This window comes from Gallus gallus, chromosome Z (genome assembly GCF_016699485.2).
Source record: "Gallus gallus isolate bGalGal1 chromosome Z, bGalGal1.mat.broiler.GRCg7b, whole genome shotgun sequence".
Lineage (NCBI taxonomy): Eukaryota > Metazoa > Chordata > Aves > Galliformes > Phasianidae > Gallus > Gallus gallus.
This window is the reverse complement of record NC_052572.1, coordinates 58,427,986-58,446,451: the sequence shown is the minus strand read 5'-3', so window position 1 is coordinate 58,446,451 and position 18,466 is coordinate 58,427,986. Positions and strand designations below refer to the sequence as shown.

Below are 18,466 nucleotides of genomic sequence, written 5' to 3'. Positions count from 1 at the left end.
GATGTGTACAGGTAAGCTAATCCAAAAACATTCTCAATCAGTAGTTAAGGAGAGCAGCAACCAAGTGATCATAGTAGTGTTGGCTAACAGTGTACCACCACAGTTTCTACAACCAAATTTAAACATCAGTTACGCTCTTTCTCATGCTCTATTATGAGCTCACTTGAAAATGAATGGAAGACCAATAGCACCTTAAATGGGAAAAAATCTGTAGGTTTGATATCCTGGAAAATAAATTTTCAGAGAACGAGAATCCTCTGAATCTCAACTTATGTTAAACAACAAGTTTTATTATCATCTCAAGTTATGGCAAGCACTGCAACATTTCTAATCAATTCTGAGAGTTTACACTGCACACTGCACAAGTACCTCAGTTTCATTAGAATTCCTTTGAATTCTCTACTCCTATTTTTCTAAGATGATCTGTAATATAAATGTAAGAAACATGACCTGAAGTTACCTCAGCAAGGTAAAAACAGGTATTTATAAGTGCTCAGTGATCTAATAGTTTTTTCAACTGTAAAACTCAACTCCTCAAATGGCATTTTCTAGAAAAAGTGAGCAATTTATTGAGAGTGTTCCTCCAAACACATTAAGGAAAATGTTACCATTTTCTTTCTATGGCAGTTTCATAGGATTCTAATATATTTTATATACTACTTTATACACAAGGCTTGCAGGAGAGTAAGTTCTGGTCCACACAGATTCATAAAGATGTTACTATCAACTTCAATAGCGGTGGGATTTATTGTCAAAATCAGAAACAAGCAATTCTAAAATACAGAATGAATGTAAAATGTACATGAAGACTGCGGTTCCTCATGTTACATTGTCATTTAATGGCTTGTGGTTTCCAAATCTGCAGTGCACCTATTTGGACCACAGTTTATCTTAAATACAACTTCACCTACACAGCATACGAATTTGTCCAGTATACTTTTCAAATCCAGGTGCTTAAAAGCAATTGATCAAGATAAGTTTAAAAAAAACCTACAAAGTAATTTGAAATTTTCCCGAGTGCATTTGTGTATAACTACTCAGTCATATCAATAAATATTTTTTGTATAATCTATGTAACTCTCATAAATAAAATTCCACTTGAGGATTTTAAAACTTTTTACCGTATTAAATAGTGTGCTACCCAGAGATGTAGATTCTGGCTCAGAGCATTTTGAGGTTCCAAAAACTCAGTATTTTATTTGGATGCTTAACTATTAGGGTTGTGAGGAAGCTGGTAGCCTTCAGGCAGTGGTGGTTGAAAAATGCCATTACTTGTCAGTTTCTGTTCAAGGTGGCACAGAGCCAGCACTGACAGCCTCTGCCAGAGCTAGCCATGAGGAAATTTACAACAACTGTAGTTTTCAGAGGTACTAGGACTGTTTATTTTGGAACTGTAGAAAATTTCATAGTAAAATCCCATGGTATGGGCAGCTAAGACATGTTCTCAAATTACTTAATAACCACAAATTTATTTGAGACATGAAGTAGACTGGGACAGTCCATCTTCATTCTGTGATTCTATGATCTTCCTATTGTAAAAGACAGCCCTTAAAAGTCACGGGGAAACTGCATTTAGCAATATTTTCATAAAACTGCCATGCAGTATCCTCAGATGTTTCCATCATCTTGTGATGGAGTAATGATGGAAAAAAATAAAAACAAGCATCACAGTGTTGATGCTTTGGTGATGTACAGCTCTGATGTACATAAATACAAGGGAGAAAAAGAGTTCAGTAGGCTGAAAATGAGGGATTGACTTACTTTCAACTGCCCATGTGAAGGGGAGAACCTGTTCTCAAGTTTTTAGTGAGACAGTAGGTAACTGACAACCAGCAAAGACCTCCTACACAACATAGGAATTCCAGACAATGACAGAAATAGAAAGCCACACACTTTCTGCTTGGAGACAAGCAGTTTGCTGGATAGAGGGGGGGCAAGTGCAGTGAGGTACCAGTCAGTGAGGTGCCAGTCAGTGAGAGCAGGAACCACATCAGACAGGTCAGAAGCAACTAAAGCAGAAGAATGAACCCATTCTTCAGTGACCTTTGGTACCTTTTGCTCAGAAGGACAAAACTAAATATAAATCCTTTGCTTTCCATCCCAAAATGAGTTATATCTGTTTTTCTTTGGATTAAATAGCTTCAAAATTCTAGACGTGACTAATGCAGTAAAATAAAAATATAATTTAAAGGTTTGATAAATGTTTCCATTTAGTAGCACAAAAATACTGATCTCAAAGGCCTTCTAAAAACAATTTGGCTTCAGGCTACCTGTTATATTGTGAGTAGTATTTCTCTGGCTATTGCCCCATGACTGTTTCTCAGATCTGAAAGATTCCACAAACACTACACTACAGATTTATGACAGTAACCTCATATCACCTCTACAGGAAACAGAACATGGACATGTTCCCATCATTCTTGACTATGTAACAGACTTAGTAGTATCTCACAGATTAAAAAAAAATTCTCTAAATCATAAAGATGAACAACTTCTCAATCTGCATTACTACCCTGTCTGCACTATATTTTAACCAAGTTAAAGATTTACTGTTCACAGAATCACAGAATGGCCTGGGTTGGAAGGGACCTCAAGGATGATGAATCTCCAACCCCCCTGCCAGGCAGGGCCACCAACCTCCCCATTTACTAGACCAGGTTGCCCAGGGCCTCATCCAACCTGGCCTTGAACACCTCCAGGGATGGGGCATCCACAACCTCTCTGGGCAGCCTGTTCCAGCACCTCACACTCAAAGAACTTCCCCCTAACTTCCAACCTAAATCTTCCCTCTTTCAACTTAAAACCATTCTCTCCTAGTAACCCTCAATTTAATCAGCTAATTTCTTAATGTAAAAATATTGAAAATGAGAGATCAATCCAACTGAAACTCAGCATTGGTACTGTATACTGCACTGACCGCATGCTATTTCTGGCTTTTATTATTATTATTATTATTTTTTTACCATCTTTGGGTACAAGCTTCCATACCAGTTAGCCACTTGAAAAACAACTCAACTACTGTTATAAAGTCTTAGGAAGCCCTACAGAACAGTCTTCTGCACAGAGAGAAAAGGGGATCTGGTGACATTAACCAGTTAGAGGCCAAAGCCTTCTGCCTTTATACAAGTGCCTCTTCCAAGGAACTCCCCCTGGAAGACTTCACACACAAAATAAGTTTGTTCCAATCATCATAAAAGATCTGATAAAAGATTCACACTCAAAACTAATTTTCTTTGTGCTGTTTTGCAAGATCAGGTAAGTCTTCAGGTAAGTGTTTTGTTAAAATTCATCTTGTGTCTAGTCTGTTTTTACAACACAAACTGCAAGAATTATTGCAGTTAATCTGTGCTGCTTATTGCCCAACTTTGTCTAAAATGGAACTGCAAATTGGCATGCACGTTTCTCAGAGAACACAAAAGACAGTGGCGTCCAGGCTCCAGTGAAACAACAGAAGACTGTGAAGAAAATCTATTCAAAACATTTAAAAGAATATTTTGGATATTGTTCCTTGAACTGAAGAGGATGGTAGAATACCAATGATTAAAACTTAATTCCCTACAATATTTCAAGTTTACATCTCAGCATGAGTCACTCTTGAAGCAAAAATGGATAAATCACTTTCTCTTTTCCTTTTTTGTTACAGAAATTATACATATATAAAGATATTGAAAAAAAAATCTGTAAATGCACTGATTGAAAGTGGGTGCATGAAATCTTCACGCATTTCAAAGATCAGCAACATATCAATTTTTTTTTCAATCTATAAATATTTATTCTAGAAAAAACTCCCAAAGCATATGTGGTGTTACACACTTTATTAAAAAAAAATAGAGGGAGAAATTAAAAATTAAAAAAGAAAACAAAGATATAAGGTGTAAGGTTAAACTGTTAATACTACTGACTTGCACAGTTTTCCACAACTCCTACAGCAGAGGCTTGGAAAACAAATTTTGAAATCTAACTAAGTATGTGGTTTACTTTAGGAAGGCTTAAATAAAGCAACTACTATAGATATAAAGCATATTTGTGGTCACAAAAGATTCTGACAGAAGCAAAAATGTAAGCTATCTCATCACATAGCTGAGATGGCATTGGGCACCACAGCTGAGTGATACTTGGAAAGAAAGCTGTATCAGACTGAAGACAGAATCTCCTATAAAAATGAGGACTTAAAATGAATAGTTATGTTTCCTTCTGGCATACTAGTGCAGAATTATTGTCTGCAATAACAAGAGCTATTTTCAACACTTTGAGAAAGGAACAGCAAGATGTTGGTCCTCTCATTAAGAATGTTCTGTTCTTCCTTTATTGTGACTATCAACAGTACCATTTATCAGCTAGTAATCATGACAAATACTGGCATTGCTACCCATATAAATAAAGCTGCAATCCTTTCCCTTTCCTCGGAGAACGTTACGGTGCCTCTTTTTATAAATTTGGGTAAGACAAAGTGTGCAGAACATTTATGCCATGAGAATTCAGTGTTGAATTCAAAGACTGCAATATGTTCAGCACCAGGTTTCTAAAGAGATATGTGAAACTGAAGTTCAAGAATTAAGGAGCAAAAAGCTAAATTTAAAACTAAATTCTTTTCTACCATATAGCTCATTTATGCTTTTGGAGTGAGAGTCACAAAAATCAGAGAAAGTACAATGGTCAGGCTTTAAGCAGATAATCTGAAGATTTTGGAGGGAAGGTGTTACAACTTATACTATAAGACATCTTCATGACATTCCTGAGACATCTCCCAGCCTCTGATTTTAATATCCAACATATCAGTCTTGACAGCTCCATTTGGCATTTGGATATATATACTTACACAGTACTTCCCAGGGATTGTCCCATAATTACCTTCTGGCTTGAAATCCCTAACACAAGCACTCAGTTCAGAAACTGGGATTCCATCTCAGGAGGCAGATTTCCTGCCCTTTGTTTACTTTAGACTTCTGTATTATCAGGAAAATATTTACAGATTTTTTCCTTGCAAACAAACCAGAATATTTATAATCAGATTTCAGTTCATTTATAAATAATAGGAATGGCAAATATAAATGAACTACACGATACCATTCAAAAACCAGACAAGCTATATGGATGTCCCTCCAGCTCAAAGAGGTTTTAGTATTTTTATTTTTAATGAACGTCAGGTAAAGCTTGATAGGCTATCAATACACCTCGAGGAATAATATTTAAAAAAGTAATCTTGCAATAATGAGAATACTAAAATTTCAATTCCAGTGAAGTAATTATCAGTGGAGTAGTAACCCTTTGATATAAACAGCTTTCATGGTTTCTGCTACTGTACTTGATACCTGAAAGCAGCCAAATAACTTCACTAAGTTGACAAAGAAAGCCTCTACACAAAACTACTTTTTCAGTCGCAGATATACTATGCTTTTTTTCTCTCATAACAAATATATTTTTACTAGATTATTGACCAGATTCATCATGCGTAAATAGCTGTTCAGGAAGTGTATTACTGACCAATCTAATACGAGATACAGTTATATGTACAGTCGTTAAGACAGACGGTTGTGTTTCAGTGGTCAAAATACATTTCAGGAATCGTGTGTGTTGTATATGGCTCAGTGCAAACTGTAAAATGCCAACAACTGACCAGCAAATTTACTAACAGGTAACGTTTGGATCCATTAAATAGAGGAGTTTTACTGTTGTCTTAAAATACAGAGCCATTACTTCTGTTAAGCAGTCAAGGAACAAATTAACTACTGAGCAGGACAGCTGTAATCTGAATGGTTAAATTAGATCTATCACATCATTCTTAGTTTGAAAATAGAATTAAACTAATATTACCTAAATCTTACTTCTCTTCCTGTGTGCGTTTAGCTGTCCTTAGCTCCTTTAGCTGCATGTCCTTGAGCCAAAGAACCTCACCATAGTGTTAAACCGCATCTAACACAAAATTGAAACCTGAATTCTTAAACTTTAATAATCTTGTAAAAATTAAACCAATGGAAATTCAATTTCCCAAGCATCAAGGTAGTGTTTACTAATATGCACTTACCTCCACGATCTCGTGCTGCTAAATTCTGTCCTCTTCTTAAAGTAATGTCCAGTTGGTACATTCCGGGATCCCCAGAGGGAAAATCCACATTACTAGGTCCAACCAAACTTGTTTTCTGGAGGGGAAAAATATACAATTGCTAATGTTACTAAAAGTTTCAGATAAGGTTTACTTTTCCCTGGCACTATCATCCTATTGAATTAAGACCAGGCTTTATCTCATTCCCCCCATCGTACAGCTAACAGAACCAGTGCCTGCCTTCAGCATGACAGTTCCTGAGAATCCCTTTTTTGTCCTTGTGTTTGCAAAATGATATTTTGTTATTTATATTTATTATGGCAACCTCACTTTTTAATTGCATTCATTTTCACTCCTGGTCTGCCAAGACAGGCTATTGCACTGCTTTGAAAATTATGTGATTTTTCCAGAGAGTGATGGAAGGAAATTGGTGAATAATACCCTTGGGCAAAATTGAAGAATATCCTAAAGACAATAAATATAGTTCAAACTCTTTGTTTGCAATATATGCCTTTTTGCTCTGACTGTTTGCCAGAGCAAAGATAAGATTCTCAGATTATTTTTATGAATTGTATCAAAAGAAATAAAAAAATAAGAGAAGTCAGAATAAAAGAAACTCTCTGGATCACATGAATAGTAATTACACTGCTATCCCCAGTAACAAAGGAGAGGAATTGTATTTCCTCTTAAATTTATGAATTTTTGGAAAACAGTTCTGAACACCTCTCTCTGTAAGTTGCATCTAATTACCATTCATGCTCTGAACACTGCATTGAATTTTAAAACTGAAAGAGCTATATCTATTATCCATTCACAGTACAGATAGAAGTCTCATATATCATATACACAGAGCATCACCGTTAGATACTCCCGTGCTAGGATGTAAATCACAGAAACATAGAAAAACTTAAGTTGGAAGGGACCTTAAAGATCAGCTAGTTCCAACATCCCTGCCATCTAGACCAGGGAGCCCAGGATGTCATCCAGCCTGGCCTTGAACACCTCCAGGGATGGGGCATCTGCATATGGAGCAGCCTGTTTCAGCACCTCACCAGTCTCTGAGTAAAAAATTTCTCCTTAACGTCTGTCATGGTTTTATGATTTTTGGTTACTGATATTCCATACAGTAACATCATGTAGTGCACTGGGAGTTAAAGAGTTAATGCTCCAGTTCCGGGCACCTGTCTGGAAGAGGAGAAGAACTACATCCCCCAGAAGACTGTTTGCTGCGCTGTTACCATTCCTGCTCAGGGGAACACATATAAGGCCTTGGTAGGTCATCTGACATCCCTCTTTGATTGTGAGGCTCTCTTGCTGCTTGGGCAATTCTTGTCAGTAATATTTAGTGAATTAGTTTGTTTCTCCTCAGATCATTGCTGCTGCTTTTAATTATTCGGGATCCCCTGTCTCCCCTTTCCAGAGGTGCAGATCTGCAGATCCCTCTGCTCTGCTAGACACGGAACTGGGCCGAACCAGCCCGTAAACTGTTGACAACATCTAACCTAAATCTTTTAGTTTAAAGCCATTCCCCCTTGTTCTATTGCTATCAGACAGTGTAAAAAGTCAGTTCCTCTCCTGCTTGTAAGCGCCTTTCAAATTTTGGAAGGGCACAGCAAAGCGTCTTCAGAGCCTTCGCTTCTCCAAGCTGAACAAGCCTATCTTCCTCAATCTTTCTTTATAGGAAAGATGCTCCAGCTCTCTGATCATCTTCATGACCTCATCTGGACCTACTCCAACAGCTCTGCATCCTTCCTGTGTTGGGGTTCCCAGGCCTGGACACAGTACTGCAGATGGGGCTCACAAAGGCCCTCTCCCTGCTGCCACCCCTCTTTAGATAAAGCACAGGATACTGTCGGCCTTCCAGGCTGCAAGAGCACACTGACGTGGGTCATGTCCAGCTTTTCTAAGACAAGTGATATGAATGCTTTGCTATATGATTAGAACTGCTTTGTAAGGAAAAAATATATATATTTATTTATCTAATGTATGCTTTACTCTTGTTATCCAAGAGAAACAACTGAACCTAATATATTAACCTTTGCTGCAATATGCATAATGCTGGCTAAACCAAATAGTGAGACATATGCTCATGTGTTAAACAATGAAGATTTTCAAAACCACTTCAAAGAAAATTGTTAGATGAGCTTTGATTTAGGGAAGGGGGTGTTAAAGTCTCTCAACATTTATCTTCCAATTCTGTCCTTGTAAAGTAACTGCTGATGCATGCTTGAAACTGTGACAAGACCCTGTAAGACTATAGCAGAAGTCACCCACCACCCACTTCCTAAAGGATTAACTCCTCTATGTCTCTCTTAATCTTAAGAAGTACTCAACAAAAGCAGATACAAGGTTGAAAATAATAAAAAACAGAATTTCCACTTTGCCTTGGAAAGTTATGTAGAAGGAGACTGTCAAGGATCTCTTCCCAAGACAACAAGGAGTAAGAAGCAAGACAGGCAGTGATGGGAGCCAAGATGGTCAGTTCCAGTAACTGATGAGGACATGAGAATGCAGAAATGTTTATTCCAGCAGTGCTACCTGACCAAGGATTTCTAAGAGGGAAGACAAGCACAAGAAACAGTCCTCCCTGTCACACTAATTATTAGTGGGCTAAAGAGTTAGAGGCACTTCTTCCAAGAATGAAGAACCTTGCAGCTGGAGAGACTGTGAACCAGGAGAGGCCCAAGCAACAGGGCAGGAGAGGCATGGGCCAGAGTAGCAGAGCAGCAGGCCTCAAGTCTTGCTCTTTACCTTCCTCTACACAGCTCTGCAATTCTTAGCCTCTAGCAAGGACAGAAATAAGGAAAAAAAATCTGACACTCAGTCACGTCCTGGCACTAGTGTTCATCAGAGTGTTATGTAAGATAAAAAGCCAGCTCCAAAGTAAATCACGATCACTAATATTCTCCTTCCCCTTTCTTGACAGTCTGCAAGAGCAGATACAAAAGAACTGCAATTTTTTCCAATATTAATAACTTCTTCCCTCAATCTTCCTTGGGGAGTCCCTCTTTCCTTTTTGCTCTTTGTTACAACACAAGCCCTGTGTTAAAATTAATGTTATAAATATTTCCATATTTCTCACTTCTATCTTTTTCATAACTTTCCCTATGCCTTTTTCCTTTTTTTTTTTTTTTTTTTTCTTGTGACGAAGCTTCATTTTCTTATCTTTCTCATTAATTAGTTATTCAGAGAACTGCTCAAGCAGACCGGAAATGCTTAGATAAGCAGAGTAACAAGACTGCAGGACATAAACATCTGAATGAAATAAAAATGAAATAAAAATGAAATAAAGTTGAGGTTGCCATAATAAATCAAGCCTTCAGTGAATCATTTTTTAACCAACATTTCAAATTTCAAAATTTAACCATTAAAGTGGCAACTAGTAAAACATAAAGGACTACTTTTGTGCATTCTGCTCTAATGAACTTAAAGTTGGAAATGTTTGGACAAGAAATTTGTAAACATATCAAATCCTACAATCATCCCAAACACAAATGTTTCAAAACCAAATTTTCTTAACTTCCGCACTGCACGTAATCACATCAAGGAAGTATATTCTTTGTAGCCACAAAAAATTTATTGAAGTTGTGAGCCACAAGGCTGTATACTAACAGATGATGACATGAAACCTGACACAGTATGAGCATGCTTTTACTTTTAGTTTCTAAAGGCACATAACATGTTGAAAATGCTTTTATTCTTTATTAAATCTTCAAGAAAAATGTTGATATACCAGACAAAGAGCATTAAGGCAATTAACTGCTGTATCACGTAAGTAAAATCTTCTGTGGGATGGCAATGCCTTAAATACAATTGAATTCATTTTTAATAGTGGTCTGTCATCATCTTACTTTAGAATATTCTTTCTAGCTAAATTACGACTTAATTATCAGAGTCCCACAATTGCCCATAAAATTCAAATTAATCTGTTTTAAAGGAAATTTCACACAAACACTGTAGGCAAACTTGTAGACAGAATTTTGATAGAGATGGCAAAGATTCCCATCATCTTGCAAACACTCCATGTGGAAAGGCTGAGACAAAGGTCTTAGTGACTACAAAGTTCATCAATTGTGCTCTTCATTTAATAGATAGCATAAAAGGCTCCCCTGGGCAGTTTTCTTAGTGAACAGTTTGAGTAATACCATTAGCTGCTTTCACTTTCAGCAAGACATCCATGATAAGATTTTCAACAGTCAACACATAAAAAGAATAAATCTGCAGCTACAACACACTTCTGACTTATAGTGTATCAAATGATGTTCTGACAAGCCTGGTATACACATCATTTATACAGGCTGGACAAAATACACAGCTTACTCTTGGCCACACTTTTAATAACTCCTGCAAGTGGCACACCTCCAGTAAGTATGTTTTCCTGTTTCAGTGTTTTCCAGATGCAGCAGTTTAATAACCAGATCAATGTATTTTTTAAAACAGATGAGCACGTGTTAAGCATATAAAAGAACTGCAAACTAGTTACATGTTAATAGCTGCACCACTAGTGAAAGGAAAAGCCATCTTATGTTATGGTAAATACATTACTACCCATGTATGAAGTATTCCATCTCAGTGTATGAGAAGAATGATGCTGCTGTGATGGGCTAAAATTGCCACCATTCCCGCACCATATCATTTTGCGCAGCTTATTAAAAAACACTAGAACAAAAAGCAAAGTGAATCTGATTATTGTCCCTATGGCATCACCAAAGTTAGGAGTATATCTTTTGAAGTCACACTACCATCTGACAGCTGAAAGCACACCACTAATTTTTAGGTTAGTACATTCAGGTGTCCCCAGCTGACAATCTGGAGATGACTACCATCTTTGCCACTGCAAACCATGTATTGCATCCTTCTGTCACCGTGAATACTGACATTCTTCTTCAGAGTTATTACTAATGATTAACCACCTACACAAACCCAATAAATTAATGGTGTTCCTGATGTTTTACAGTCTAAATCTATAAGTTAGCAGGACTTTATTCCAAGATATTCGGAGGATATGAGAGATTTAAGGAACTCTCCACTGTAGAAACAGAGTAGCACTTCAGAGGAACAGATCTTAAAATTTGATTTTTTTTGTTTAGTGCCAAAATTAAAATATTCAACAAGTATTAGAAAAGAAAAACTGCAGCTGTAATATGCCCCACTACCCTCCCTCATAAGGAGAGCAAATCTAGCATTTGCCTAGAAAATAAAAGTATATTTTAGATAGGTATATATATTATTTCAATCTAATTCATATCTGAGTCATTTAAACAGGTCACAACCTGACCATTTGCTGTTCCATTTCAATATTCTGCCAGAGCACACTGATAAGATAAGCAAAAAGCACTTATTTTTTTCCAGCATAAAGCAAAGACATCATCATCAAAATGCAGATGCAGGCATCGAAGCAAAACCTGGAAATAATTACAATTTTAAAGAGACATGGCTTGACTCTAAGCAACATTACCTGCAGCAAGCAAAGGAAAAGGGCAATGTAACAGGAGTTGTATAAAAGTAGAAAAAAGAGAAATTGGCCATTTTGCTACACTGACTGACCATGTGCTCAGGTTTTTGTAAGGAAATGGGATGATGAAACGAACAGCATTCCTTTCATAGCTATATGTAATAAATGAAATTAAATTTCATAGTGTTTCATAAAGTGGAAGCACCAGAATATCAACACTCAAAGGTGGATAGCATGGCTTGAAGCATTACCAGCATTCATACAGAAAAAAACAAAAACAAACAAACAAACAAACAAAAATCAAAACTTCTGAAGTAACATAAATATGTCCTGAATACAGCATAAGCAGAGCTTTCAACTCCACTTATTGCCCAGCTCAGCGTCATTTTTGTAGATCATTTTCATTTGTCAGTTTCTTACTCAGCCACAGAAAGTGCTTTGGAAATGCCTGCTTGTAAAGTAAGGAAAGAAATGTGAAAATTCTGAATGTCCAAGTATCTGTCAATTTAGACAATTAATGAGAACTAGCTGTGCTTCAAAGTTATGAAAATAAGTTGATAAGCAATTTTCAATATTCCTGAAAGAATCTGCCTGCCTACTTTAGACTTATGATGATCATCATCATAACCTAAGCAACACTTTTTATTCTAGTGTTCCAACTGATAGCAACAAAGAGCAACTGAGGAACATGTGAGAGAAAAGAACTGCACATACTGTTTCATCTCTTTCAATCTACTTTCTCAATAATAAGGGTGGAATACAATTTCAACCTATTTCAAAACCAAAATAAAAGGATATTCTGGGATTTTAAATTAGAAGTGTACAGAAACCAGTAGAATCTTGTGTATGCCAATAATGTGCGTTTTGATTAACATACATGCTTCAGACAGGGGTGGCTACTTTGTTAGTCTGTCATACTCATACCTACAGAAAAAAACCTGTTGTTACTTACAGCTTGTGTGAAAAGCCTGAACTGTGTCTGTGAAGATTTAAGATTGGATAAAATGTACTGATGACCTATGAAAGATTTTGCACTGGAGCTCTCCATGACCTAAGTGCAACAGCACATAGGTGGTAGTCTGAAATGCATAATTATGAAGAACTATAAATTCGAGATTATTTCTGCAGAATGAATACATTGTTTATCTTAGCATTAATACACACATATACATACACACACACATATACATACACACACACATTGATATGTGTCAGTATTTTCTGTATGCAAATACTTTACATCATCAGGAAAGACTCTGTGGTTAACAGAGAGAAGTGTGCAAAATGTTCAGCGTCCTCTTTCCCGAGCTTTCTGGATACACATGAAAGAGTGATTTGACCCATTGTTTAAAAATAACCCTTCAGAATAAAAAAACTACTAACCATTTATATCTCTACAGAATAAGTGAAATATTTTTTCTGACATTTGTACTATTGTTGCTCTTTAATACTGAAAGTGAGCATTTGCTTTCAGTTGCTTTCAAATACAATAAAAGTGGTTTGTTTGAACAGCTTGCAAGATTTCCTTCTGAAAATGTAATAAATAGATGCACAAATAAAAGCAGAAGATGTAAGCATATTAACATTTGGAAAGCTTTGTATTTATAAGTACATTTCAAATCACATGTTTCAGAAGCAGTAGTCCTGTCTAGCAGCAGGGGAAACCACACACTGATATAGATAATCAGAGGAGATCTGACTGAATCGTCCCTACTTTCATCAACCTTCATGTTTTGCTTGCTCCATTTGCTGCCTTTTATTCATTCAAGTGTACTATAAAGTTTTACTTCTGCAGATAACTTACAGAGACTAAAATAATAAAGCAAGTAGAAAATAAAAACGGCCTTCACCCAAACCATGTGTTTATGCTTGAATAAAGCAGCCACAGCTTCCTTCCTTTTTGTCACATTTCATCCTGATCCACATGCCCTGCCCAACTTCCCACAGTGTTTTTATGCTCCTTAGTTATATCAAAAAAATCAGAAGTTTCTGTCTGGACTCCATTTTGTGAAAAGCAACTGCAGTGTTCCATCCCAAATCATTGTAGGGTTATCTATTTCTTACCAACACAGTAGTTTACCTTCATACAATAAACTGTAAGTGCAGGGCTTCAGAATACAAACTTTTCAAGAGCTAAAGAAAGTGTTTTGATTTATAAGGAATGGTGGATATATATATATATATATTTTAGCATTTTCCAACTCTTAATCCTCTTGATCTGTCAGACTATATCATCTCAGCTTCCTCATAATAGGTTCACAAAGAGGTTTTTTAGAAATTCCAAATACATTTTACCACTTAGTTTTTCTTCAGTATTGCTCTGATAAATTCAAAGTTTTTAATACTCTACTTACACACAATTCTGTTATAGAAGACCTTAGAACTACTATACTAGGTATTTCAACCACTCAATTATGAATTTGTAACTGAGGTTGATCAAAGACATGCATACAGATGTATCAGTCCAGATATATTTTTTCCCAGCAGTCCTGTACATTGATCTTAACAAAACTTGTTTTTGCAAGAAATTCTGGCTGTTTAATTCTCAGATTTTACAGTCAAAACAAAGTGAGAACAACTTCTCAGTTCATGGTGGAACCACTACTTTTAGCACAGATGATGCTTTTTCATTAAACGAAGAAAGAGCACATCCAGAGTAGTTTCCTACCCAACAGCCTTCCTAGTAGTGGTTGATATAAAGAAACCTCTTTGTCCTCACTAGCAGCTGTATGGTCCCCTTGACTGTGGGATGAAAGTCTCACTTACCATTATGAGTGCCTTTTCAAGAGAAGCTGGTGGCTGAAGATGAACTTAGGGATGCGTTGTGTAATTCCATTTTGAATAACATCACGGAGGAAATCAGGAATAAATTCAATATATGTGCTAAACAATCAGTACATTTCTGGTTTGCCATCTAATTATAACTTCAGATCATCACAATAGCTAGGGTATTCCTATTACTTTATCTTCAAAATAATACTGCACAACAGAATATGCTCAAGGAAACACTCTACTTTTTGATTTAGAAATGTAGGTAGGCTGCTCCAAAATAAATACCTTCTATTTTATTCTGTTACTCACAGAGTCAGAGGTGGATGTTGATGGTATGACAGCAGAGGCTGAACCTTCACACCAATATCCCGTTACATGCTGTTGTTGTGCAACCAATGGCAAGAGAAGGGCAGACTGACAGAATGGCATCTGACATGGAAGCACGCATGAGGCAAATGGGTGCCAATGAGTTCCTCCATGTGGAAAAAACGGGAACCACTGACATTCCTCAACACTTGCTGAACATTCACACAGACCAAACAGAGCACAGTGAGGCTGAGAATTTGCTCTATCAAATAGTGTCATTGTGCTCTTTGTATCTGTTGTAGTTTCCATGGAAACAAATAGGAGGCATTACTTTCAGTGCAACCTATTTATTTGTCGTAGAAAACAGGCAGCAATTTTGTGGCCCAGAGAAGTAGCTGGAGACTCAAGAACAGCTGGTACCTCGACAGACAGCAAGGTGACAAGATAAGGAGTTATTACCAGAGTTACTCTTAGGGGTCTACTGTTCCTTAACACAGTGCTAATCAGAAACCAGCTGTGGGGTAGAGTAGTGTTTACAAGGAAAAGTAGTAGTGGTCCTTTTTGATCGGGAAAAAAGAGGAAGCTTCATCCCATAATAGTAAATCCCACCATTGCGTGATACATACCTAAGGCAAAAAAATCAAGTCTACCTTCAAAGTGACCTGACACACTGTCCACATTTCAGTTCACCATTAGCTGACATAAAATGGAAAAAGTGAGAAAGTAACCTGCTGAGAATTTGTCAGAAAAATCTTGAAGTCTTGTCAGTATTGGGACTGGACAGTACCAATCCCCTCATGAACACACCTGAATTTTGAACTGATTTATCTAATACCAAAGAGGGAGAAATACCTTTGCTAACAGAAGAATAAACAGAAGACAAACCCCACCAATGTCTTGCAGATTTCCTAAATAAAAATTATTCCTTTATGAACAGCAGTGTTCAATGTAGACAACAAGCTTTCTATACTGTACATATTTGCTTAGGAATCAGTATACCCAATAGGCAGATAAGATGAAAAAGTGTCTTCCAGTCACTGTTAGTGTGTGTCTCTGGCAAGTCTCAGAATGACAAGACAAATCCCAGATCCATAATAACTCCTACTTTTGTAAATAAATAACAAAGAGACAATGAAAATTACATTAAATGCAGGTATCATTGAAATAGAAAGTCTACCAGCTAACTGATGAAGTACTGGGTGTATAAGGCAGCATAGCCATTCTCTTTCATTAGTCATGGAAGATACTTTAATTTCATCCACTGTATCAGATGGTCTACTCCAGATTTGTACTCTGGAGATGGATGACAAAATCTGAGTTATTAGCTGATTTAGCCCCTGAATTTCCTATAGAGGAAGAACATAGCTGACTCTTCAGAAGGATGATTCCTTTTTTATTATAAAGAGATACAGATCTGATTCATTAGTAATTTGTCTGGTCTGTTCTTATGGAGATGCTGAAGGAGTCTTAGAACTTTACAAGTGTGGGAATATTCTTAATTGACATCAGTTACAAGGAAGCATATATGAATCACAATCTCATTTTAAGAAACTCTTTCTAAGATGGAACAGAAATAATAAACTGCCATTTTTCAGATGAGAAACAAAACAAAGTAAAACCACCTTGCAAATTTCTTACTGCAAATAATGCCATTTGCACAAAAATCACCATACACATACTTTTCCAAAGGTGAATTTGAGTGAAATAAAGAATATTAGTAGAGTAACTAATAAATTCCTGGAAGCAAATTCTAAGTGCCCATAAAGCCAACATTTTTACAAATGGGAAATCAGAGAATGAACGTATAAGAATTCCCATTAGCTGAGTGGACTCAAGTTTTGTGACATAGCCAAGTGCCAACAGAGCAGTTCTGGTGACCTAGACTGACATGGGCGACAGAAGACAACCAGAAGTGATCCTTCCCCACCCTCTCAGCACCAGTGACAGGCACACATTCCATTCCTTTCAGTGTTTGCTGTTCACATCATCTAAACTTTCCTCATCTTTGTTTGGTACAGAAACATTACAAGATTTTGCAGTCCTGCTGAAAGAACACAGCAGAGATGCTGCCAGTCTACACCTTACAGCAGGACAGACAGGTCCCAGCCACCTCTCAGGTTAAGGAATGTAGCACAGTGCCTGGGGAAATGGAGACAAAGACAGCTCTTCTTAACAGCCATGGCTGCTCTTCTCCTGGCCAGACAACTCACAGGTATCCTGCCCAACGGTTTAATCCCAGATTGCTTCTTAGATGCTATGTCCCATTGGAAAGACAGGTAGTTGTGTAAATCAGAACAGTCATGTAGTTTACAGTCATGTAGTTTACAGTGAGGCAATACACTTCCAGTTCCAAAGCAAGGTAAAATATAAATAGAAAAAAAAATGCAAATCAACTTCCAGATAACCAAATTTTATACAGACATTGTCAGGGACTTGGAGAAAAGCAGTGCTCTGCTGAAGCAATAGCTGAAGATGGTATTCACAGGGACTTATTTCTACTCATGTAGCATCACCATTGTGCAGCAGCTCTGCCTGTGCCTCATTCATCATCCCTAGCCAGAAAGCTCTTCACTCCAAGTGGGCTGGCATGTGCCCACACAGCAGAGTAAGAAGAGCTGATTTCCTTCCACAAGCAGACAGCTTGCTAGAAATCCTATGGACAAACCCAGGTAATTAGAGCTGTCTGAAATTTAAGTGGACTCCTGGAGGAGGTGCTTCCTTTGCACTATTAGTGATACACTTCATGTGACCTAACCACTTGTGAATCTCTGTGGTTCTTCTACCTGGGTTAACATATTCAACGAGTGTTGTTCAAACAGAATGGGAATTATATTGAAACTCTAGGCAGTTTGCTCAAAAGTCAACTGAAATTTGTTGCAGCATTTCTCTCCCTAGTCTCATTCCCTGCCCTGCCTCTTCATCCATTTTCATTTTACAGGGAAATTGAGCAAAGATTGTTTATAAGCAAAGCCAAGGATCACAAAGGAGAAAGGTTCGCTTATAGTTCTGGAGGTAACACTAGAAAAAATCATATTTATTTATTAATTTCTAAATAACAAATAGTATGCAAGAATTTCCAGAGCAAGCTGTGTTATGGGAGCATTTTGCTTTCCTGAGAAGAAGGTTACCAGCACACTACTTTATCCCACAGGACCATGGAGCTGATTAATGGCCTCAGACTTCAGTTAAAAGAATTTCTCCCAGCCATTTACAGAAAAAATTGTCTATAACTGGAAGCTAATTTAAAAACATATGTATGCAGGAACATGATAAATTGATTAGAGAGCAAAATGTTACAATCTATTTCAAGTGTAAATAAAAAAAAAACTAGAAAAAGTTAATTAAAAGCAGTTTTTCACGACCCCTTATGGATGTTCCAAAGTTTCACCAGACTTCTTAAGTTTTAGGAGGTTACTTGATGCTTGTTTCTATTCTGGTCAGCACTGGTGAGGACACCTCTGGAGTACTGTGCTCAGGTCAAGGTCCCCAGGCCAGGGACCCTCCAGTAGTGGAGTGGCATGGCAGGGCTGATATTTGGAGCTGCCATCCTCCACCTGGTAGAAGTAGAGTATGTCAAAATTGTGCAGAAACACTGCCACTGAGCCTATCTGTGCCAAGCATTTATGCTGCACTGCTTATGGACATTTTAAATTAAACCCTTCCCCTTGCCCACTCCAGTCTTTTTTGCTTTCTGTAAAGCAATCCATTTTTCTCAGAGGTAGAATGATACGTTATACATCAGTATATAAACATGAAGCTGCTTCATGAATAAGCATGTAATATGCCCTCAATCCTAAATTAAAATAATAAAAAAGCACCTGTTAATTCCTGGAAAAAAAAAAAAAAACTGTTTAAAAATACAGAACTTAAAGAAATTGTAAAAGCTCATT

At 37.1% G+C, this 18,466-nt stretch overlaps 1 protein-coding gene across 5 annotated transcripts in view; it reads right to left on the bottom strand.

The window, feature by feature from the left end:
* Positions 1–18,466, bottom strand: part of MCTP1 (multiple C2 and transmembrane domain containing 1) — a 265,491-nt gene that overhangs the window by 166,590 nt on the left and 80,435 nt on the right. For all 5 annotated transcript variants that reach the window (XR_006932340.1, XM_040655736.2, XM_015280543.4 and 2 more), the window contains exon 2: positions 6,026–6,140. Coding sequence is in view for 4 of the 5 variants with exons in the window: in XM_015280543.4 (XP_015136029.1) it covers positions 6,026–6,140 (115 nt within the window). In the remaining variant the exon portion in view is untranslated. The remainder of the gene's footprint in view (positions 1–6,025; positions 6,141–18,466) is intronic.